General features: G+C 39.2%; 2 protein-coding genes, 1 long non-coding RNA gene and 1 other non-coding gene across 4 annotated transcripts; 3 read left to right on the top strand and 1 right to left on the bottom strand.

Annotated features, from left to right (window-relative positions):
- Window positions 1-499: 499 nt before the first annotated feature.
- On the top strand, window positions 500-1720 carry LOC144645645 (uncharacterized). The gene is made up of 2 exons (XR_013569318.1): window positions 500-669; window positions 1369-1720. It is a non-coding gene; the product is annotated as an uncharacterized LOC144645645 (long non-coding RNA).
- Window positions 1721-2822: 1102 nt separating this feature from the next.
- Trnai-uau (transfer RNA isoleucine (anticodon UAU)) lies at window positions 2823-2933 on the bottom strand. Its single transcript has 2 exons — window positions 2896-2933; window positions 2823-2858 (listed from the first exon to the last, which is right to left on the bottom strand). It is a non-coding gene; the product is annotated as a tRNA-Ile (tRNA).
- A 95-nt stretch (window positions 2934-3028) lies between these two features.
- Window positions 3029-9890, top strand: LOC144646575 (mitochondrial ubiquitin ligase activator of NFKB 1-like). The gene is made up of 3 exons (XM_078506211.1): window positions 3029-3200; window positions 7452-7666; window positions 8377-9890. Exons 1-3 carry the CDS (start codon window positions 3093-3095, stop codon window positions 9071-9073), a joined length of 1020 nt encoding a protein of 339 aa, XP_078362337.1. The 5' UTR covers window positions 3029-3092; the 3' UTR covers window positions 9074-9890.
- Window positions 9891-11656: 1766 nt separating this feature from the next.
- Window positions 11657-23865, top strand: LOC144646574 (merlin-like). Its single transcript, XM_078506210.1, has 17 exons — window positions 11657-11860; window positions 11986-12114; window positions 13110-13322; window positions 13946-14014; window positions 14767-14849; window positions 16011-16086; window positions 16845-16979; window positions 17235-17309; window positions 17461-17574; window positions 18226-18348; window positions 19043-19174; window positions 19697-19785; window positions 20547-20655; window positions 21016-21119; window positions 21751-21799; window positions 21931-22023; window positions 22573-23865. Exons 1-17 carry the CDS (start codon window positions 11798-11800, stop codon window positions 22621-22623), a joined length of 1707 nt encoding a protein of 568 aa, XP_078362336.1. The 5' UTR covers window positions 11657-11797; the 3' UTR covers window positions 22624-23865.
- Window positions 23866-25042: the final 1177 nt, after the last annotated feature.

Raw genomic sequence — 25042 nt, 5'->3', positions numbered from 1 at the left:
GTCGGTGAATCCAATCTGAAACCAAAAGATAGATAAACACAATTGTATCTAGTAGTCTGTGTGTAATTTAGATGATTTAATTAAAAGTTTTACTTCCGAGTGTTAGCGCAATTTTCTTTTTATTTTCCTTTTTGCTTTCGCGTGGGACAGGTTTTCCCACGCGAAGGCAAGAAATAAAAAGATGATCTTTTAAATTTAAAGTGGATCCCGTGGAGTTTATATCCTTTTTCCTTTAATAATAATTTATCAATTTTCTAAAGATTTCCTTCCTCAAGTTGTCTTGATCCGGATCATGGTAATCTGAAATGAAAGAAGAAGAAAAAAATCAAATACGAGAGCGGAAAACACTATATAAAGAAATACGATCGAGGCAATGATAAAGGAAATTTCCGAGAAATTAGTCACACCATGTTACAAGACGCGTCCTTCCGTCTTAAGATCAAATGTTTTAATCAAATTAATTTGAATGTATATTTATATAGGGTTTTAACTTCTGTTATTGATATTCAGCTAAGCCGCATTTCTCAGGAACAAATGTGTTGTAATCAAAAGATGGTTAGCTCTTTGGTGTGTTTTCTTGTTCTTGTTCTGCAAGTTCAATTTATACGCGGGCAACTTGCACAGAACTTCAGAAGTGGTCGCTCAGATGTGTATGAACCGGGATACACGGTATGGTCATTTAAGTCTGTTTCGTTACTAAGATTTCTAACTCGATCTGGCTTTTTTTTTTTTTTTTTTTTTTATAAGAACGCCTGATTTTCGAGGCGCGTTGGTCTAACGGTTAGGGTGCTGGAATCCGGATCAAGCCGTCCGGGTTCGGGGTCAGTTGTGTTCTTGGGCAAGACTCTTTACTATCATAGTGCCTCTCTTCACCCAGGTGTATAAATGGGTAACAGCAAATTTAATGCTGGGGCAACCCTGCGATGAGCTAGCATCCCATCCAGTGGGGATCGGAGTAGAAAAACTCCTAGTCTACTAGTTTTTTTTAGAAGAGTCAGAGTATTGAATTTCGTATTTATAACTCGATACTACCGAGCTACCGAGGCAGCTCCACTGTATGGTTGCTTCGGTAGCTCAGTGGTTAGAGCACTTTCCATGAGGTCGGGGTGTCTTGGGTACGAATCCCGCTCGGGCATCTGATTTTTTTCTGACATTTTTTCTGTTTAATATGTAGTTAGGTATATCAGATCGATGAGTTGAACTCTCTGATAATAAACAAGGCAAATACTATTTCTAAAATAAAGAGCATAACCATCATTTTAGCCTGCGAATACAGTCGTCTCTCATTCGCGCCCCGCAACGAAGAGCTCGAGACATGCTATACGGCGTCTGAGATGAAGGATTAAACGTTCTTTGTTCTTAATATAGGACCACGCAGGATATCAAGCCGTGAACAGGGATTTAACATATTCTGATAATGTTGGACAGCAAAAGAGAACAAGAAACGATGCAAGGAGATTACACAAGTTATATGACACCCTGAAGATACAGAGGAACTATGAACCGAATGGATATTAAGAATTTTACTTGAACAAGTACAGGCCTAACTGTGATGCAGAGCCCCCTTACTTTGGTGCAGAAATATCAAACATTGAATAGCGTTGACAAATAGTGTATCGAGAAAGTTATCTTTTTTCAATGTTCTTAATCTTAACCTTATCCCTTATCACGAAAAAATGTTCTTGTAAAGTATGTGACGAACAATATAAATGAAAAAAACAAACCCTTAAAAAATGGTCAGTCATGGTAATCAATGTCCTCTTCTCATCTGCTGATTCCGTTGGCCGCTTGCGCTAACAATAACAAAATACTGATTTAATAATACCATCGCATTATTGCATACACCGTGATTAGAGCTATCAATTTGTTACTCAGAATTGTTCAAAACCCTGAAAATCGTCCATATTTAGAATACCCCCCAACTCAATTTATACACCATTATTTTATTTTCCTCATTTCAGCCAGGACTGTTGCTGGTGTAATCCATTTTTCCTCAGCAAAAGCAAATAAAGCGTTTTTTCCCGTCGCCTGACATGTCTAATGGTGGATTTCCACTGACGCGTAATTTTTTACGTGCGTAAAAAATTAAGAGACAATGTATGAACGGCTTGCGTAAACGTTCACGCAAGTCCTTCACAATTGTCTCTAAATTTTTCCCGCACGTAAAAAAATACGCGTAAGTGGAAATCCACCATAACTGTCCAGTGTTTTGAATAGAGTAGAAAAATCCGTGATATTCTTTCTCGTTTGTTTTTAACGTTTTGCTATACACAAAACAGCCAAGGTATTCTGACGTCCATTGGGCCCGACAGACTACCTTGAATACTTGCACTAACGATACATGTTATTAACGCGAATTTCAAAAATTCGCGTTTATTTTATTGACGTTAACTTTTCTACTATAAGGATTTAACCAGAACTTTTCTTAAATTCGCGTTAATTTTATTACGCGTAAATTTTGTTCGCGTTGTTAAAATGTTTCGTTATATTCCTATAATAAGGTATCATTTAATAATGTATAGAGATGAGAATCCGATTGCGGAAGAAATCTCCGACACCGAAAAGCATGGATTAAGATTAAATCTAGTGGTTGGTTTAATTTTTGTCCTCGGCTTTCGAATCCGGACGGTAATTGAAAACAAAAAGAATGCCGTATTTTTCTCTAAGTTCGGGAAAAAATACAACAGAGATGTTCCAGCGGGATTGAAATTGCAAAAAAGCAGAAAAAAAAAGAATAAATCAGTAACTTTTTTTTATGTTTTCTAATATTTTGTTGTACTCTAAGAAAAGAAAAGGAAAAAAAAGGAAAAAAAAAAACCCTCTGCTCCCGGGGGGGATTGAACCCCCGACCTTCGCATTACTTGAGCACCCTCGGCGAATCTCGCCTGTACTGCTTATAAGTACGACGCGCTAACCGACTGTGCTACGGGAGCTTGGGTTGAAAAATTGTCGACTCTTTAAATAATTATAACAAATACCACGTGGTTGCAACAGGTAAGTTTGCGCAGTCCTGGTACCCAATACTGAAACAATATGGCGGCTGTGTTGTAGAAGTTTTGAAGCCGTAGAAGAAGTGTTGATCTGGTTCCAAAATGTCTGATTACTTCTACTGTATATGTGCTGGTCTAGGTAGTGCTGCCGTGTCTGCCATTTTCTACGCAGTATACAGGAACAGAGAAGGAACCATACGAAGTTTGCAGGTTCGTATATTTCTGTCAGCTCAGCTTGATTTCGTTTTGGAAATTGTGCTTCGATCAGCTTTTCAAAGCGTAAGAATCATTTCTTTAAGCTTAACAAACATGGTGGAAAATATCAGTTTCCAGTGTGAGGCTGAGAAATTTCCCCGATTATTATCGTTTGAGATGCGAAATACTTAAATTGAAATACAGGACAATCAAACCGCAACCAATATATGCACAGGCAGACAAGTCTCTGTGTTTGAGGCCGCGTGACGTTACTGTAATTTGTAACGATTGACCTCCGCTTGAGTCAACTGATCGTTAGAAATGCTCCATAAAATACTGAATTTCGCATCTTTTCATCCTAAACTTTGATCTACTGTAAGCCAGATAAATAAAGTTCACTTACCTTTCATTTTTGTGTGATCTTTTGTGTTTTTATGGGGTTTTTGGGCCGTTAATTCCTCCATGGTCGTCACCGCCCCGAGCTAAAGTAAGAAAAAATGACAAGGCTGGCAACTTCGATGGCCCGCCGAGATCGACAGCCTCCCAGTTTTCGGCCAATTTCTCCAATTCCACGCGTCGCTCGCCATCCAGCCTCTGGCAAGTTAAAGGTAGGTAATTTTTAAAGATCTGTGCCAAAAATCACCGCAATCGATCGGTTCTAACACGCTTGAAAGCCGCCGCGAATTTCCAAGTTCGCTGCGAAATCGCCATCGTCGAAGGATGTGAGAAAGAGAGGTCAATCATAACGCCGATATCAAATTCAAATTAATCGAAAACAACGGTCAGATTACGCCCGCCAGCGACAAAATTAACGCTTTCCCCATCCCACAGCGCACAACGCAGAATTTGCGTTTTCTATAGTTATGCTTTAAGCATTCACTTTTTCAATAGCCCATTCATTAAAATTGTGCCTCTTTTTTAGGAAAACAAGATGTAGAGCTAGCAAAAAAGGTTATGCAGTTTGCTGTTATCACAGACATGCCTTGCGCTGTGGGATGGGGCAAGGGTTAATTTTGTCGCTGGCGGGCGTAATCTGACCGTTGTTTTCGATTAATTTGAATTTGATATCGGCGTTATGATTGACCTCTCTTTCTCACATCCTTTGACGATGGCGATTTCGCAGCGAACTTGGAAATTCGCGGCGGCTTTCAAGCGTGTTAGAACCGATCGATTGCGGTGATTTTTGGCACAGATCTTTGAAAATTACCTACCTTTAACTTGCCAGAGGCTGGATGGCGAGCGACGCGTGGAATTGGAGAAATTGGCCGAAAACTGAGAGGCTGTCGATCTCGGCGGGCCATCGAAGTTGCCAGCCTTGTCATTTTTTCTTACTTTAGCTCGGGGCGGTGACGACCATGGAGGAATTAACGGCCCAAAAACCCCATAAAAACACAAAAGATCACACAAAAAATGAAAGGTAAGTGAACTTTATTTATCTGGCTTACAGTAGATCAAAGTTTAGGATGAAAAGATGCGAAATTCAGTATTTTATGGAGCATTTCTAACGATCAGTTGACTCAAGCGGAGGTCAATCGTTACAAATTACAGTAAATGTATGGGATCAAATAGCGCATACCGTGACGCTTACGTCACGCGGCCTCAAACACAGAGACTTGTCTGCCTGTGATATATGCTAACAATCTGATGCAATCCACTGTGCAATCTGAACCATGCATCCGAATAACAAAACCCATAAAGGTTTGAATTCACCCCCTTATGAGTTTCTAATAAGACTTAATTGTCCTGCGAAATCGGTGAAATATCGGCTGATACTTAGACCATATTCCGCAAGATTGAGCAAGGTAATTCTTTTATTATTCAACAAATTGTCGACGAAAAATATTTTAAATCTAAAAATACTGTGGTTATTCAGCACTTTGCAAGACTTCAGATGAATCTTGGCAACTAACAAACGATTATTCAATTAAATTAATTCCACGAGTCGGCATTGGATAAGAGATGGTAGATAGGCAATGGGGCGTGTAGCACCGAATTGGCTATAACTATCTCATATCCAACAGGCACGAGAGGTATAAATTATTGTTTTATTAAAAACACCCATAGAATTGCGATATTTGAGCTTCCCAGCTGTTTTCGTTGACGTACACCTTGTGGTCCATGGTATACGTTATGAACTCAGATACCATGTCAAAACTCAGGATTTGCTTTATACCATGGCTGGTTTTTAATAATTAACAATTATCCTGCAAAATTGCGTGAATATTGCCCGATACTTAGCCGACGAGGCCGTAGGCCGAGTCAGCTAAAATCAGATGTTATTCCGCTTTATTGAGCAGGATAATTGTTTTGTCAATGAAACACATTTTGCAGCTAGGAAAACTGTGGTTATGCAGCACTTTGCAAGTCTTCAAACATTGTTGGTAACCTACATATATCGCAGGAAATCTGTTTTGTATGAATGACATTTAAAAAAAAACATTCTAAATTCTGACCATACAAGGGCAACTTGTGCATTTGTTGAATAACAAAGCTTTATTACAGTCAAAATAGTCAGTGCGTGCTGGGTATGATTCCAGAATAGTTTTGATTAACGGCGAACGGATTGCATTATTCGTTTCAAACATTCAAATTCAATTTGAATATTGGAAATCAACCAACCGTTAACACGTGCACACGTGAACCTGTCAAAAATAAACCAATCAAATTCGATAATTTTTGACAGGTTCACGTGTGCACGTGTTTACGGTTGGTTGATTTCCAATATTCAAATTGAATTTGAATGTTTGAAACGAATAATGCAATCCGTTCGACGTTAATCAAAACTATTCCGGAATCATACCCGGCACACGCTGACTATTTTGACTGTAAAGCTTACAGTATACAGCTGTTTTGTGAAAGGTTGTCTTACAGAAGCATAAAAGTGCATCTGATTCCACTGGGAGGTATTTTGGATAGTGTGGCTTTTTTTCCCCAGAATCCTTATTAAGCATAATCAAGTATAGCTACGAATCTCAGCTTCCCTTGTCGCTTTATATTCAAGCCACAGACAAAGTCAAGTGAGCACTTTGTGATATTCTCCAGTGTTTTTATATCTATATATTTTTTTTCCATCGTGCATATTGTCTGGGGCTTTCTCCTCTTGGCCCATAGGGCTAGTAGTTAGTGGTCCAGGTTTGATCTCCTGTCTTGGGTCATTGTGTGTTGTGTTCGTGGGCAAGAAACCTTTCTCTCACAGTACCCCTCTTGACACAGGGTCACCCATCTGTGTAAATGGGTACTGGCAAATCAATAAATGCTGGGAGTACCAGTCTGTGTCTGTTTCTTTGCTAGTCTATGGCTAGTTGGCAATTGCCTTCTTAGAATAATCAACCTCCTTACTCCCCTCAAATAGTTGTTGCCCTGGCTGTAGAAATTCAGGGCAACTAGCAGGGTGTAGTAAAAATAGGACTTATTATTGTGCTGGATTTGGTGGGGGGGGGGGGGGAAATTGTGTGGGATTGCACAATTTTGGGACCCAAATATTTAGTATTTGCAAAGAAGAGTTCCATAAGCAAGCTTCCAGGTGTAGTTCTTCTCAACTTTATTGTTTGTTCCCAGTGCTTGCAGAAGCAAGAGAAGTCTCAACAAACTGAATTGATCATTTTTTTTACCATCACATACAACTGACATGTATTTAGAATTTTTCTCACCATGGATGTATCCCTTGACAAGATTTTCAAAATGATGGTCAAAATGATGGTATCTGGGTGTCCTGAGGGCCCAGGGGGGGGGGGGGGGTACTCCGGGTTTTAAGTGATGGGGATGATCGAAGGATTTTTTTGGGTTCGAAATTTTGGATTCCGGGATTTTTTTCGGTAGGAAAATTTAGCAAGTATTTTTTTGATTTAAGTAAGGATGTTTTTGGGTATTTAAAACAATCTGAACATTCGTGGCAGTGCTTTGGCTTCGTTTTACTGTGAATAAAGTACAAACAAACATGTTTTGCTATTGATTTTTGAGGGGTTAATTTTTGATCTAGGGATTTTTTTGGGTTATGTTGGAAGCCCTCAGGATTTTTTTGGGTCTTGAATTTTGCCCCAATTCAATCATCCCCGTCATTTGAAATCCTGAGTACCCCCCCTGGGCCTGAGGATGCCCCCATTTAATTCTCCATTTCTTTGGAAACCCAGGGATAGGTTTGTAGACAGGGTTCATGTAGGTAGTGAGAATCAGGATGAGCAATCTATTCCTACAAACAGCTTTGTAGTATTTTGGGGGTCATTAGCAGGAAACACATCACAAAAAAATTGCATTTGTTTTCTTCAGGATGCAGTGGTAATGGAAATCGGACCACAGCTGATGTCCACCTTGTGGGCATCTGAGAACCATTCAATACCTTATGGCGTGATTAGAGGAGAGACAAGACCCTTAAAAAGTAGTGAAGTGATAAGAAGTCCTCATGTGTCAGATGTCACTGGAGTTATACAGCGGATAAGGACCCGAGAGCACAAAAGTGAATGGAGTCGAACAACAAGACTGTGGTATGTAACATATGGGTCTAGCATTCCTACCAGTAACAAAGTAGTGAATTCGTTAATGGAAATTAATTTCATGAAAATTCAATATTCAAACCCCAATTTGATTCAAAATGGTCAGCAGGTTATTGAAGCAGGTTATTGAAGCAAGGCGATAATCAAATCAACATTAGAGTTTTGAACGAAGTTGCAGTTTAAATATTGAACAGTTTCAAGATAAATTAAATTTCCCTGAAATAAATTCACCACTTTTGTTAATGGTAGGAAAGCTTAACCTGTTTTTACTATTATAAAAAACACCATGTATGATAATGAAATATAATTTAGAAGACCAGCTTGCAACTAATGTAAAAGTTCTATTAGCCCCTTGTTCTATTAATATCCTTCTCTCATAAGCCCCCAGTCTGCTGCGCTGTGTCCTTTATGTGAAAACGAGAATATATTTCGCAGTCAAACTTCCTGGGCTGGTTCTAAGCCTGCGAGCTTCTTGTTATTGATTAAAACCATTATTAGCAAACTTTAAAGCAGAGGTTTCATTTCATTCTGAGACTAATCTGTTTACAATGGAGTAGCATTAAGAAAGAACAGCATTTTCAACAGAATTCAAATTGGTTGGTGACATGGCTGATTAATGCCTGTTAGTTCTCCACTATGTTACTTTTTTGCTGAATTGTAGTACATGTAATTCAATTTTTGTTTTCCTTATCAACCTGCAGGCATGACTTAGAACGAACAATAAGCTCTGCATCTACTTCAGTTCCATTCTCCCTGTTTAACAATGGTGTCGCTGTTAAAGTGATGGAGCCTCTGTCAGCAGAAAGCCTTCAACTTAAAGTAATACATGACAAGTTTGAACCTGTAGCTAGCACTGTAGCCGAGTCCTTAGTCCAGTGGGCCAGCGGCGACAAAACGAAAGGATTTCAGACAATTGAGCAAATGTTACCTGTCGGTACAACGCTGACTGGTATCGGAGAAATCACCTTGACTGATAATGGCATAAAGATAGGTCCTCCCAAGTCTGGTCTTACTTATTATCTCTCTCAACTCACTCTGGATGCTATCATCAGACAGCTGCAGTCTGGAAAGAGAGTCTGGAAAATCCTAAGCGCCATCTTCGCTTGTGGAAGTGGGATTCTCTTCCTTGTTTCATTGTATTTCTATCTCAAGCGGCGTCGTGAGAGGCAAATTGAGATGGAGTTTATTAGGAGAATGCGAGAAGAGGTGAACATTCTGGATGCTGGCGAAGGCTTGGATCAACAGGAAGCTTGTGTTATTTGTATGGACAGACAACGTAATGTTGTTATTTTAGACTGTGGACATTTTTGTTGTTGCGGAGAGTGCGCTCAGAGGGTTAACAACTGTCCGGTTTGTCGGCGCGCAATTGCCCGGCTTGTTCCTACTTTTACCCCTTAGTTAAACTTTACTGATTACTAGCTCTGCTAAATAGATTGACTGAAACACACAAAATGAATTTTCCATCGAGTCCAGTTCTTCTAATAAATTTGTAAACAATGTTTTTAGTCTTTCTAATGATATGTTGAAAAAGTCAAATTGTCACAAAATGCAAGAGCAAAGTACGATATTAGCTTCAAATGCTCAAGACTGATTAACATTTATTATAGTTTTTACGTAACGTTATTTCGAATTTCAAGAACTAACATTAATGGAAACGCATGAAGTAAGTAAAGAAACTTAATATATAGACATATAAACGGTTTGTTGCGTGGTTACTGGAAAGTTAAATTAAGACTGGATTAGCTATTGGTTACAATAATCATTTTTGCGGGTCAGATTGCATTTTAGTCCTATTCCAAAGAGGAGAACGCGCTCAGGACTGCCAGAGAAAGAACAGAAACGTCAATCCAGTCCTGACGTGACTAACAGTCCTAACACATGTATTCCCGCGTTTGGTGCCAGTTTTCCCGTGCAGTCAGCGGTTGCAGGCTTAATTTGGTTCGCATTAACTCGTATTCTGTTTGGTTATTGCATAGTTAGTAGAGGGGACTAACTATGTTTATTGTTTCTTGTATGTTGTGGTTTAGTTTTATTCTGTTAATTGGATCGTGTATGACGCTATGGCTTCCTGATAAAGTGTTATTTTTTAAATATGTAATTTTAGGACACCACAATGTGCAGTAGACTAGCAGAGTGCTGAGTGTGTCTTTACTAAGTGTCAGATTGAAAACAAATGAAAAGAAGAAAGTGAAATAAATAGACGAATGTCATCTGTCCTGCTTTAAGACTTTTCACTTTTTAATACAAGAGTAGTACATCTTTTGTTCTTTTACGTTTCGTGTATGAAGCTACTGTTTCAATTTTTGACCCACCCTCCTCTACCATATTTTACTCCAAGTATGTACACCTCATTGCCCGGGCAAAATGATTTCTTCCGTAACTTATCAATGCCTAGGCTATGAGTGACTATTGTAGCCGTGTAGATTGATTACTGTTGTGTACTGTAAGTATAACACGGTTGTGGAGCTCACTTGTTTTACACGTTTCCCCTGGTGAATTCAGTGAATTCAAATGATGTGGTATCGGCTCTGAAGTAAACAAACAAGCAAAAAAACAAAACTAAGGAAAATAATAGGTTTGTAAGTTTCGCTGTAATCATGTGATCGATTGAAAAAACCCGAACTTTACTACAAAACTGACCAACCAGAGACTTGAAGTTTTAATCAGACAGTTTTACAACGTCAGTCATTATTAAAAGTGTTCCGAAGGCTGATAATGAGTGTTTCACTTCACTGCCAACTACTGCCAACTTTCTCTCTCTCTCTCTAGTTGGTTAGACTACGAGCAGTCCCTATTTTTTCGCAAAGTCCGTCGAGCTTGAAGCGAAAATTTTTTTTCGAAAAAAAAAAAAAAAAAAAATGAACGCGCGGGGGGAGGAGGCGGGGAGAGGCGAGAAGCGACTGTGGCTTTGCGGGTAGTCCCTATTGTTTTCGCTTCTCGCCTCTCCCCGCCTCCTCCCCCCGCGCGTTAATTTTTTTTCGCTTCAAGCTCGACGTACTCTTCGAAACAAAATTTTCGCTGCAAGCTCGACGGACTCTGCAAAAAAAATAGGGACTGCCCGTAGTCTATAGTTGGTAGCTGGGTGCCGGCGGACGTATCGAGCTCCGACGGAATGGCTTGTTGCATTTGTTTTATTTTTTAGGGCGACTTCATCTTTCATATTTTGCGGACTTCTGGGCCTAGCCTCTGGCAAGTACCGTATTTACTCGATTAAGCGCCGCCCCCGAATAAGCGCCGCCCTCGAATAAGCGCCGCAGTCTCGATGCGGTGCTTATTCCAGAAATTCCGTTAAAAGAGCACTACAAAGCAACGCTAAAACAAACTTGGACATTTCTTTCCATCAAAAGCGATGTTTTGCAGTTCAAAGTAATTGTTTTACCGCTCGCCCATTAGTTTTCTATCCAACATTCTTACAATACGTTGTTCTGTAAATGTTGTGAAGGCCGCAAACTTTTCTAGGAAAGCTAGCGCCACTTCTCCCTTGAGCAAGAAAGACGAATACTGACAATCAAAAGACGCTATTTTCAATTACTGTAAAATATTAAATTCTTTGTGGGTCCAAATTTTAAATAAGCGCCGCCCTCGAATAAGCGTCGCACTTGAGGCGCAAAAAATTAAATAAGCGCTGCGGCGCTTATTCGAGTGAATACGGTAGGCTGCAGAAGTTCGCGCGCTATATTTTTTTACGTACGTAGGGTCTGCGTAAAATGGACTAACATCTTCGATTCGCGATTCCAAATTTCTAATGCCCTTCCAATGGGGTAGTTTTGAAAACCACTCCCCTTTCTCTCTTCTTTCTATGTCTTCAACACAGGCATTAATTGGAGGGTGCATGGTTTTGAATCAGTTGAACTTTCAGAATTTGAATCGTGAACTTTTACCTTGAGCTCGCGCTCTTTCAGCATTTTTGCCCCAAAAAAGACATTTTGTGCCTTCTACACGACGGGGGTGAATTAGGTCAGCGGCAGCTCTTGACGGATGTTTATAGGCAGGCACGTCAAAAATTCTGAACATAGCAAGCATTGGTTTGAGTCGAAAAAAAAAGTTTCTGAGATGTAGATTACCAAGAATAGTCTAGTAGAATTTGTGTTTTGTTAAAACCTTCCCAGATGGTGCGGAAATATGCCGAAGACATACGACGTTCGTGTAACGACACTCGATGCCGAGCTCGAGTTCTCAGTGGAGGTAACCGAGTTGATAAGTTTACAAAATTTTGATGTTTGCTCGAGATCTATTAGGTCTTAGTTTACTTTATTCTTTGTTAACGCTGTTACTATGTCAATCTCTGTCCTTTTGTTTATTTCATGTAGAGAAACTGCACGGGAAAAGATCTTTTTGATCTTGTTGTGCGAACCTTGGGTGTCCGAGAAACATGGTATTTCGGCTTACAGTTCGTGGACAAGAAAGGTATCTTCACATGGCTAAAATTCAACAAGAAGGTATGGAACGAAATCAAATCACTGTTGACAAATGATCGATTGAAAATGTGGAGAATTTACGGAATTCTCAAATCAATCTTCGTTATGACAGAAATAACCCACGCTCGCGTGTAAATGGACAGTAGCTTCTAATTTTGTCGACTGCTCACTAAGTAATTCTTCATTAACCGGTTATTTTTCTGCGTATCCATTAAACGCCAGCACCTTAATTTTAGATGCTATCTTTAATGCTGTGTTTTAGTTCTGCCACACAAAACTTGTATGTTAACTGTTTTCCATTTTCCCGATAAGCGCCATTTATTACTTAAAAACCATTAGAGTCGCCACACTCAATTAAATATGACTTAAAACTGATTGATTCAAAATTAATAACCGCTCAAACTCTGTGATAAAAGTGGTAAAACCTTCCACAACGTGAAGGAAATTTTGTAAAAATGTCAGTACTTAGAACTAAGTAACTCTGATCGGAGCAGAACAAAAGGTACACGCTTATAAAAGTTTGCTTTAGGTAGCATGATTGTCACAAAATGGCTTCTGTCAGCAGGTGCTCTGCATTCAATGTTTGTCTTGTATTGTATTTTCCATGTTTGATCAGTTTCACGCACGCCCTTCGATTCCAACAAAAGCCAGCTTATGTTCGAAAGTTATGAAGTTTTCTTGTCTTAATTTGCTGCATTCAACAAAGTGAAAAGGTCAAATTATGATAAATGTTGTATTACGCTAATTATAATCTGAAAGGCCTTAAGTTTTTTTATTTTTGAATGCGTAGTGTATTATGCAAAATTGTAACTTTTGAAAGTCAATTTTGATTACTTTATCATTATGTTGTAATTAGTTACTGTTCCTTCACTAACTTGTCAAAGTGGTTCTCTGTTGTAAACACATGTAAGTACTCTTTAGTTTACAACTCTAACATACTCATCAGAAACATAGAGTACCTTTTTTTACTCAGACTACTACACAATTATTTAATATTTTGTTTCTTTATTTCCAAGGTTTTAGATCAAGATATTCCATTTCCCAAAGAAGAGCCGGTCAGTCTTAATTTCCGCATCAAGTTTTACCCTGAGGACGTAGCGGAGGAATTGATGCAAGAAATAACACAGCACTTATTTTTCTTGCAAGTCAAGGAGGCCATTCTAAACATGGACATTTTCTGTCCTCCGGAGGCATCTGTTCTGTTGGCTTCGTATGCTGTGCAAGCTAAGGTGTTATTATCTCCACCATTTCCATCATAATTATTGGGGTGTCGAATGGTAAATGGGGGGGGGGGACAAGGTAAGGGGTGCTGCGGAGGTAGCAAGACTTTGCGAGACAACAACACTGATATCTTTTCTGTGAGCCTGAGACCTTATTAGCCTTGCAAAAGAAATCCCCTCTTTTCTGTTAGCCTGAGACTCCAAGAAGGTGTCACAGAAAAATTCGAGACACCGAGACCCCTGAAATTTGGCTAAAATTTTGTGAGATACGCATTTTTTGGAGGACCATTCACCACCCCTAATTATGTGCCCTTGGGGGTTGAATTTTAACTACTATGGAAACCCAATTTTTTGGAACCCTCAACTTCTCTAACCTCCTGATAACTCGAACCCAAAGTGGTTTCCCTTGGATTTGCTCTACTAGGTCAAATAGTGTAATTTTATCCAAGATTTCTTGAACTTCCAATTTCTCATACCGAGTTTCCACTGTATGTAATACTTTTGGAATTAAATTATAGACTTCCCTCAATCATATCTAAGCACAAACAAATTAAAGGTGATATGCTAATATTACCTTGTCACGCCAGTAACTTTTCCTTGCTCACACAATGAAATTTATTTGTTTTTTTCAGTATGGAGATTATGACAAGGAGTTTCACACTCCAGGATTCCTGGCAAAAGATTTATTGCTGCCTCAGCGGGTTGGTATTTGAGGGAAAAATATGAAAAGAGACTTTTTTTGGGGAAAATTTTTTTCCTTCAAAAACGCTTGAATTTTTGCATGTGCCTTTTAATTTTGTCTTTGGCACTTTAATTAAAGACATATTGAAAACAATGCTTTAATATTAGTCAGTAGGCTCAATATGTGTTTGCCTTTCACTCCTATTTGTACAGGTCATCAACAGTCACACTCCACATCCTTACAGTCTTGTTTCTTATCAGACCTTTGTGTCTTTTTTGTGGTTCTTCCCTTCCCCCCCCCCCCCCCCCCTTAATGTAGATGTATACGTAGGTCATCAACATTCAATTTTTTTTCTGCAAAAGAGTCATCTAAGGTTCAAGCTGATTGGGTATCAGCAATCTGTTAGGAAAACTTGATGAAGACATTGGGGTAACCCGAGGTGACCTACCATCCCATCCAGGGGGAGAAGAACTACTTCTAGTCACTTCATGCTACAGACGCTGGGATAAGCTCTGTCAATGTGGGCCAGTTTGGTCTGAGTGCGACTTAACCTTTAAGTTTATAAAGTACATTATCTTATTTCATTTTTTTTTTTTTTTTTGTTAGGTGGGGATACAATACCAACAAGCCCCCCCTTTGGAAAATTACCCACCGGTGGCCGCCCCCCCTTTAATATACCCTTTCATATCCAATGCGCGCTTGTGGAATATTGTTAATTATACCGTACATGTATCTTGCAAACATTGGTTATTTTTTTGTGTTGTGGGTTAGGTTATTGATCAATATCAGATGACATCAGATATGTGGGAAGAGAGAATCACTTCTTGGTATGCTGAGCACAAGGGAACGAGGAGGTATTACTGTTGTCATTTAATTATTCTGTTGTATATGTTGTGGTTTAATTTATAATGAATATGAGACAATGAAAAAAAAATCAAACTGGTTTGAAGAATTTAAACCAAATATAAAATCAAACCACAACATATACACTGAAAAAAGAAGCTTTAAAAGGGGTTTCCAAACCTTGTTTCATGAAAAACAAAACAACCATGATTTCGCATTAGTTTTACACAATAATTTCACAGCTGCAAAAATGTATGCTTCTTGTTTAGAACTCCTTCTTGCATCACATTTTACATGAACATTGTGTATGAGGGATATAAGTCCATTCAATTTACATTTCGTGCCAACATTTATCAGATCACAGCTCTCAAAAATACCCTCACACCCTCCAAGTTAAGACCATTTTAGTCGCCATGGCGACTAAAATTTTGGAGCTGGCGACTAATTTGGAACCAAAGTTGCCAAACTGTTGGCTAAAATTGAGAAGAAGGATTAAAAGCGTGAGCTTAAATTATTATTTAGCGACTAAAATTTTTCACTGGCGACCAAACTTGAGCAGTCGGGGCCAAATGGCAAGGAGGGGGGGGTTTTTTTTCTTTTTTATTTTGGGCCCCCCTCCCCCCCGGCAAGGAAAAAGTAAACTTGGAGGGTTCCCTCAAGTTATCATGAGAGCCTAACACCTGACAGCCAACAAAAAATGTCACCTTAAGATAAATGTGGTGGATAACTATAGCATAAATTTACATGCACATGTAGTTATGACTAAATGAGCATTTTCCTGCCCATAAATTTTCCCTGTAAAAAATCCAGTCATTTACTAGGCAGAACATAAAAAATAAAACCTAATGCCCTTGGATTGCAGATCAAATTTGAATTTGAAAATGTTAGTTTATGTGAAGGGAGAGAAATCCATTCAATTGTCTATATAGGAAAGTAAGGAAAACTTGGCGGCTTCTTGGAGTTAGACTGGGTGGGTGCTTGGAGGATGGAGTGGCAACAGATAAGAATCATTGAAGTTCTTAGTTGGGGATTTTAATTTGAAGGAGTGCCTAGAGGGGTAACATGGCTTAAATTATACATTCTGCTTTAAGTTTGCTTTCATTCTACACTTTAAAGCAATAAGTGTGTTATTTAGCAAATCCTTTTAATGCTCTCCACTTGTTAAATCCCAGAGATGAAGCAGAGATGGAGTACTTAAAAATAGCACAAGATCTGGAGATGTATGGTGTGAGCTACTTTGAAATCAAGGTACTAGCCCTTAGAAAAGACTGATTTGTTATATATTCTTTTGAGCTCAGAAACAATTAAACAAAAGTAAAATGACTTTATTAACAAGGGTTTCACATAACAGTCTTACAACTGACAAACCTGCCAACTTTGGATTCCATGGCCAGATCAAATTTAGAAATATTGGTTTTTATGGCGGGAGGAAAACTGGGAAACCCAGAGAAAAACCCTCAGAGAGGCAGGGATGTAGCTAAGAAATCACTTAACCGGCAAATCAACAAGGCCAGTTGGCTAAAGTTTCTGTTGACAGCTCTAAAAGTTTAACTAAGTCATTGTTTTCATGTGATATTTCAGCCGGATTTTAGTTCTCTTTCAGCCGGTGAAATTAGCCGGCAGCCGGCCCTTAACGACATCCCTGGATAGGGGGGTCCGATATTTGAAGCTAGGCTACATTGGTTGGATGTTAGTGCTCTTACCCCTTCTCCACCCTCCCCCCCCCCCCCCTGTATTCCCAGTTGTCAATGATTTAAATTACTCTGACAAAACCTAGTACTGATGAAGAACTAATAGAAAAAAAAAGGGGAAATAAAAAAAAAAAAACAAAACCACACCAAGGAAACCCCTACAGTATGCATGCTGTCTTTATACAAAGTAAATATCCTAATCATCTGCCCGCACCCATAAATACTCACGAGTGGAGAAAGGCACTGTAACAGTTTGTGATTCAGTCAGTTGAGTTGTACTTGACTTAATTGTCCATTTTTGGTTTTCCTTTACAGAACAGGAAAGGAACTGAGTTGTGGCTTGGCATCGATGCTCATGGCCTAAACATTTATGAAAAAGACAACAAACTTAATCCAAAAATTTCTTTTCCTTGGAATGAGACAAAGAACATTTCCTTTCATGACAAACGGGTAAGTATAAAATCCCTTTCTTAACCTTAACTTACATGTAACTGACAACTGAGAGTCATAATATCTGTGAATGAATAAGAGCACTCATGGCTTTATAAGCCGCCGTTCTCTTTAAACATCCGTGTCTAATAAGCCTTCTTTCTAGAACTTCCTCAGGCTGAATGATCTCTTGTGTATTTATTTACCTGGGGGCTTGAATTGGCTGTGTTTGATATTGGTGCAGGTGATTAAATTGTATTATTTAATATCGTTTAGTTTCAGATCAAGCCAGCCGACAAGTCATCTCCAGATTTTATTTTTCATGCAGCAAAACTACGAGTCAACAAAGTGGTATGTAAATTGTACATGTGTAAAAAGTGCATTGTAGTTTAACAGAGTTACCTTAACGGCAAATGTGACTACACTTTTATTACAGTCAGTCCGTTTAGGCCTATTTGTATGAATGTATAATTATTTTTTTATTAAATTCTCCTGACTGCAGATTCTTGACTTGTGTGTTGGTAACCACGAGCTTTACACGCGAAGAAGAAAACCTGACACAATGGAAATACAACAGATGAGATCACTGGCTAGGGAGGAAAAAATGAGAAGGCAGGTCAGTGCAGTCGAACACCATATAAATCAGATGCTCTCCTTTGATTCCTAACCATTGTGCACTCTCCTTAAATTTGAATTTGCTGAAAGAATTTTTTGAGAGTCCACTAGAGTTTTCACTGATTTGACAAATGACAAACAGTTGTTAACTTTCGCCACTCTCGGCTCATTATTCAGTGTTAAAACCGAAAACGGCAAGCGTATGGTAGTCAATGAGCTGAAAGAAAACAAAGAAACCTTTTAAAAATTCACCTCTTGTTTGTCGATCGACCTAATTTTACTTAACAGTAAAATGAGATTTGATTCAAACGCCTTTATTGTGAAAAACATTTCTTTGTGGTGGGGGACAGGGGGTGGGAGACCCGGAGGATAGAGGGTGGGAGGGGTACGGGCGGGGGGGGGGTACCGGGAGGCGGGGGAAGAGAAGACGGGAAGCAGGATTCCTAAGGTGGGTGGAACGGGTAGAAATTGAGATAAATGTTCGCATGTTTTGCAATAGATATAGTACAGGGCGGCAACCACTAAGGAAGGGGGGAGGGGGGGGGGGACCGGGAGTAAAAGGTTCAGGAAGTGGGAAGTACAGATACAGACCCCCTGTCCCCCCACTCCTTTTAACTTGGCTATCTTCTTAACAGTAGTGCTTTATTTTTAGATAGAGAGAGACAAACTTATGAAAGAACAACAAGCACGAGAGGAAATGACGCAACAAAAGGACGAACTAGAGAGAAGGATGGTAGAATATCAAGAAGAAGCCAACAGAGCTAAAGAAGCACTGGTAAAGCTCACACAACTGAAGTGCTTTTAGTTATTAGGACGGATATTGGTAGGATTCTTTCAACTGACTGTCAAAAGCATTAACATGTTTCTTTTGGTTTCGCGTTTCTCAAGCTCGTTAAAGTTAAAAAAAAAAAAACATTGCAATGTGGACTTACCAATCAGACCAATCAGGAGAAAAATCAAAACCAATCTTGACTTGGCTCACGCGTACTTTCCAGAGTTTGGCACCGGGAACATGTTTTCCCGTGCTTGGGACAGGCTGCGTGTTTTCCCGCGTTTGGCGCGGGTTGCATGTTTTTGTTTCGAGTTGAGATTGGTGTATTGCGTCTATTTCCGATTACAAAGCTACTCTACGAAACTCTGGTTATACTAGCAGTGGTATATAACGGTCAAGTTAGCTGCAAGTTGTCAAGTTGTGCATTTTGTTAGGCCGAGTAGTCACGCTTGTTTTCTTAGCGATATTCTATTTAACGGTTAGTCTACAAGATTGAGTTTTCAACAAGCGAACAGTCGGTAAGATTGCCAACCGTGTTATTCTTACGCCGCACAATCCGCGCTAGTTTAGCTTTTTGGTTTTTAGCTTTGTCTTCTTTTAGTCTGTTTTATCAGCTTTTGTTTTACTAATGTTTGCCATCTCAGTTCAATTAGGATTTAGGATTTTCAAGCAGGATTTGCTTTTTTCGTCGCTTTAGATTAAATCAGAAGAAATGGGAGAATTATTAGCAGAGAAAGCCCGAGTAGCTGAGGAAGAGGCCGCCTTACTTGGAAAAAAGGCTTCTGATGCTGAAGAAGAAATTAAACGACTACGATTGTGCGTTAGTAAGGTACGTGAAGGGTTTTGAATAAGAAATCTGACACGAGAGACAGTGTTTCATCAGGATCCCGGAGAGGTACGTGCGCGCGGAGTATTGCGTTCGGGTGTTTGGATGCCAATGAAACCTTCTCTGTGATTATCTTCTCTCGAAACAAAACACGCAGTAAACGGAGAAAAATCGTAAAATCTATTCACACCGGGTATCCTCCTTCACGGTATGATTTCTTTTTTAAATTGGTGAATTACTAATTAGTTTGACAAATAAATATCTGACACGGCTTCAGCTAAGAAACGCGTGTAACGTGCATTTTCGCTAGCCAATCGGAGGGTCGCTAATGTATTTTTAGCCAATCAGATGCATTCCAGTGGCTATGACATGCCACTTTTCCCGCGCTTACCCCCAGACGTAGTAAAAATAGCGATGGTGTTTTCTAGTTGCGGGGACACGGTGGAGAAAAGAGAATGTATGCTAGCTGCGTTTCCCTATAGTTCCTTATCTCTTCTCACGCTTGTATCTTTATTTTTATCGCAGTCAGGAGATGAACGAATTGCCATTGAGAGGAGAGCGCGTGAAGTAGCGGAGGAAAGGTTGAGAAGAGTCATGCAAGAAGCTGAAGCCAGGTAAGTGATCAATAGCTTATTTCTCCTACAAATGCCGATACAATACCAAGCTGACAAGTGCTGAGAATAAAGAACATCATCAGTAGGTTGTCTTGATGTATTGACAGATTCTTAGAACTAACATAAAAAGAAATGTATGGTGATCATTAGGGAGAATTGATTTCTCAAACTTGTGAATGTAAAGGATAAAAGAGATGCTGTTCATCCTCCGTAATCGAAGATGACCAAAGACATCTAGTTTGTTGATAAATTGCTACGATGTGTCTGGAGGTGGCTGATGAGACTAATCCAGGCAAGGAAACCTCTCCCACATGTAGGGCAGAAGTGGCTAGGGGCTGTGCTGTTGGTGCTGGTAGCTCTTTCCTTGCGTCCTGCTCGCTTCTCCTCGGCTATAAAGGAGATACGTCACGGATGGCTATCTTGAAAAGATTGATTTCACTTTTTAAAGTTTGTCTTTTGTAATCCTTCTCAATCTTCCCCAATGCTGGCCATCCTTGTTTCTTACTAGTTTATTATTACCTTTTTGGTCTTTTCTTCTTTAATTAATCGAAAATAAACAATTATTTTGAGGTTTCCTTTGATAATCTTGTACTTTTTATACACTAGGCTTGATTTCCGCCGCGCTCTTTCACGAGCCCGGGCTTCGTTGAGTGCGGGTTCATTTTCCCGAGCTGCGGCTGGAAATCGGGCCTAGTTACACACATCCTTGAATTTTTGAGCCTGTGTTTTCCTTGTTGTTCACTCATTTTGTTTTCGTGTAGAGCGAGAGAAGCGTTGATGCTGAGAGAGGATCTGATGAAGTCTAGACAGGCTGAGCGGCTGGCAAAACAAAAACTATTAGAAATGACAACATCACCTGATTTATTCTCTGTAAGTACAAAGCTACGTGATGGCATAGTATTATAGGGGGAGGGAGGAAAGTATTTCGGTGTCACACTGAAAGCACAGCCCACTACACGCGTGGTTTGGAGTTGCAACCCTAGCGAAACAAAAACTGCAGTGGAAATTGCATCACAAGTCGCCTTTGTAAATGGGCTTTGCCTTTAAAGGGGAAAATAAATCTGCTATCACTGTTTTAGCTCTACAAACAGTAAGTTATTGCAATCTGTGAGCATTGTACCTTTTTACGTCAGAATCCTGTATGTATCCGAGAACTTTCTGAACCAACAGTTTCGTAAATTTACGCACTAATTGTAACGTTAGCTAACGTTCGATTGTCTTATTTTCTAGAGGTACAGTGATCCCAGGGAAATAATTGCTGATATCGACCGCAGCGTAGAACAATTAACAGATGGCGAGGTTTCTCAGCTGTCGCGAGAGTATGAGAGAGAAAGGTAATAATACTGAAATATGAAACTTTTGCTTGTTTTGGTACGTTAGCCGCAGCCAAGCTGCCCATTAAGTTTTAATTGCCGTTTTGACTTTCTTCATGCAAAGTTTTCTTATGCGAACGAGGCTGGAGGGGAGGAGGAGGGGGGTCGGGTGGGTGAAGACGAAGAGAGGACGAAGTGTGAAGATGCTGTGGGTTCTTCTTGTTCAAAAAAAAAAAATGCATGTAACGGGGGAGAGGTGCCGGGCTGAAGGTTGGAAACAGCTATTTATTACAACAACAACAACAACAACAACCATTTTATTTTGCCAAATTAAATAGAAAATAAATTACAGCATAACATAAATTAACTAATATAGGCAAAAAAACTACTCAGAATAGAAATAAACTAAACGAGCTGAGTAGTTAAAAATATGTAATTGCTTTGACAAGGTTGTACATAAAAGAAGACAAAAGTAAAATAAGACAAGTAATAAGTAATTAAGTACCATGCAGAAAAAATAAATAAATAAGTACAATGTAACTAAGTATGTATAAATAATAATTTAATTTAGAAAAGTAGGGAAAAAAAGGGAGCATGGGAAAAAAAGAAAAGACAGTAACACTTTAACACTTTAACACTAAATCTATTTTAGAAACAGAAATATACAGCAGCAGCTGCGGGATCTCAAGTCCCAGATGGAGGTGACGAGTTTTTTTTATTTACAGTGACCGTCTATATACTCGATTTATACTAGAGAAGTATTGAATTTGGCGTTGTAAAGTCACTTCTGTTGTCAGTTTTTACGTACCATTTATTTGTTTTTTTTTTTCAGGGACTTAAGATAGATGATAGACAAACACGCTGGGATTACATTCACGACGAAAATATTAGGCGCGGGGAAAATAAATACTCTACGTTACAGAAAGTAAGTGATAACTGTGTTAGTGTAGGAGCATGTTAATTTTCAAGCCGTGACGTTGACAGTGCCTTGTTACCGTGCCGTACTGTCGCTACTTGGAAATCTTTGATTTGACAACTTTCAAATGGCTTGCGTGTGTTGACACCTTTCTTTCTTGTCGCAAAGAATGTAAGACTAAACTAAACTGTTGTTTAATGTCCTTAATTAGTCACCGTTATAAATTAAACCCCTTTTTTCTCAAGAGTGATCAAATTCTATTTTCTCCTTACAATATCAATACATTGCCAAGCAGACAGGTGATGAGAATAGATTGCGTCATCAATTTGGGGATATCACTTCAATATTTCCTAATTACTTTCTACCCATACATAATTCTTTGGCGTTCCAAAAGCCTGTTAGCCTGCGTAGCTGGCGCCGCTTGCTTATGCGCGCTTTAAAAACCCAACAATACCGCCAGCTACGCAGGCTAGAAGCCTGTCATGTACACATCAGTGTTTACCACACGTTGTTGTTGTTGTTGTTGTGTAATCTTTTGTTCTTTATTTTTTTTTGTAGATTCAAACTGGAACTTCCACAGCAAAGATTCAGTTCTTTGAAGAGTTATGAAAAAGAACGTTTACTTTGTCTCTAAATTAGTCCTCAGTGATACATAAGAAAGAGTACAGATTCTCTCATATTTAATTCATTTCTTAACTGAGATATTTAATCCAGATTTTTTTGACAAGGCATATCCACCATTCTTTTCAATGATGAAACTTATAAAATAGAAAATATAAAAACGCTATTTCTTTCTCAAGAACAGGTGGTTATATTAGGTAGTTTATGTCGTTGTTAGCCCCAACAATATGAAATTTATCAGAGTTATCTGTCAAAGCAGTTCTAATATATCTTGATAGTGTGCTTTAATTTATGCAGCGTACATTTGCTCTCTCCTCAACAAAAACTAATCGATAAAAGTTTTACGAGGAGAGGGCTTAAGCGCGATTTTCCAGGGAGGGGAGAGTGTGGATATACATCGGCTAATTTATGCATGAAAATACCCGGATGAGAGTTACTCCTAAAAAATTTTGGTGGTGGTGTGCTGTCCTAGTGTCTAAAACCCCTGTCCTGTTTTAGACATGCAGCTCTACATTTCACAGTTGATCGTTTACCACCTTTGACCGTTATTTCACCCACCTACCTAAAGCTGCCCTTAATTGACCAATTCTTTGGTTATGATTCGTTTGAAGCCTTTGAAGACTACCCTATTTCAAACCCAAAAGGGCAGAACTCTAACCCTGTGACGGTCTAAAACGGCACAAAATCGTACCCTTTTAGGCGGCACATGTCCATCATAGCTTATATAGGGAGTACTTCCCCACCCGGGAAGGATGACGGAAAGTTTGTGATGTGTTAGTAATTTATTTGAACGAGGTACATGAAGGGTAACTCAGGTACCACGGAAGATATTTCCGTGTTTTACTGTTAATTTCATACAACTGAAATTTTTATCGTTTTAGTTTATTTAAAAATTAGATAAGTAGGTTTTGTTGAAGTTTTCTAAACAAATGTTTACTTTTTGCGCAGGCAAAATCGATCAAAATCAGTGTTATTCGTTCATATACGGTAGCTCATCGAATGATGTAATGATAAGTTATTGTAAAAAAGTGATATCGTAAGTTTAGATAGTGTATATTTTAATTGAAATATGATAGTTCTCAACCTTCCGTTATTGTAACGAGACATTAAAGTGGACTAGAGAATTGGGCAGGAAAAATGAAGAAAACCGGCTTATCTCTCTTCCCAGATCCCTCTGAATTGCACATGCATACTGCTGGCGTACTGAAATAAAGCAAACAGTTTAATGGATACCGAAGCAGTTAAGCGTTTCACCAATGTAGAATTCAGTTTTAGAATGATCGAATGTTCGCTTCCAGAACATTAGAAGGGTGGCCATTTCTAGCCTTTAGGGCCGTCAAGAAAATATCTGTAACTTTAGAGGTAGAACAGTTTTCAATTGAGTGTCGTAAAACCAAAACCAAAGTTATCACTTTAGCCAATCACAAAGAACACAGACAATCCAGTAAAGTAAATACATGTAGCCGGCACAAAGCGCGGGAAAGCGCTGGGAAGGGCTCTAACTGCTAGTGTGTTTTCTGATTGGCTGTCACTTTGGCGGGAAATTTCATAAATTATATATTTAAAAGGGATGATTTTAGCGCGATGTTCAATTCTTGAAAATGAAAAGAATGTATGGCTTATGTATGGCATTTTGACGTGGTTGCACGCTTGGGAAAAAAACGCGTTATACAAAGTTCCATAACTTTACGTATAACAGTGCAGGAAAAGGGGTAACATGATCGGCTAAAAGACTAGAGTGGTCAGCTCAAACTGAAGTTTGCTATAATTGGATTAGTGACAGAGCAACTACTTTAGTTGGAATAATTGATTGCTTTTTATCCTGAAAGAAAAAAAAAAAAACAAACATCTCAGATATTTCCAACTCATTGAAGTACTCTTTTGTTTGTCCGTACGCGGGGAAATGGGTACTACTCGTTCCCAGTACCTCATACGCAACCTCGTCCCCAGGGCCTTCTCGGCGACGAGTTTTCAAAATGGCGGCTCGTCGAGAGAAGACCCTGGCAAAGGCTGGGTCACGTGGTACAAAATCTCCAAAAATCTTGGAGATTTTTGTCACGTGACTTTTCAGAGAAGCCAAAACAAAATGGCGGTCCAGTTTGAATTCGAATTGACTCTTCGACGGCGTTTGAGGGCGTAAACTTCATGCAGGAGGCAGTGATTACTTCGTAAAGCATAGATATTATTTCAGGGATTTCAAAATGTTGAAGTAGGCGTCAGCAACTGGAAGAGTAGGCGACTGTGACAAGCCAAGCTTGTTTCTTACAAGCTGATTGCTACGACCATTAAACTGGTGACAAAAATCAAGTAGCTGGTGGAACTCCGGCGGCTGCCCGCTTGTTTTGAAAACCCTGTTATTTTCGCCAGGTGTTCGAATGTAGACCGTGAGGTATGAGAATCGGGAAGG

Source organism: Oculina patagonica, chromosome 3 (genome assembly GCF_052425735.1).
Source record: "Oculina patagonica isolate OP01 chromosome 3, crgOcupat, whole genome shotgun sequence".
Lineage (NCBI taxonomy): Eukaryota > Metazoa > Cnidaria > Anthozoa > Scleractinia > Oculinidae > Oculina > Oculina patagonica.
Note: the sequence above shows the minus strand (reverse complement) of the source record. Positions and strands in the feature narration are given on the sequence as shown.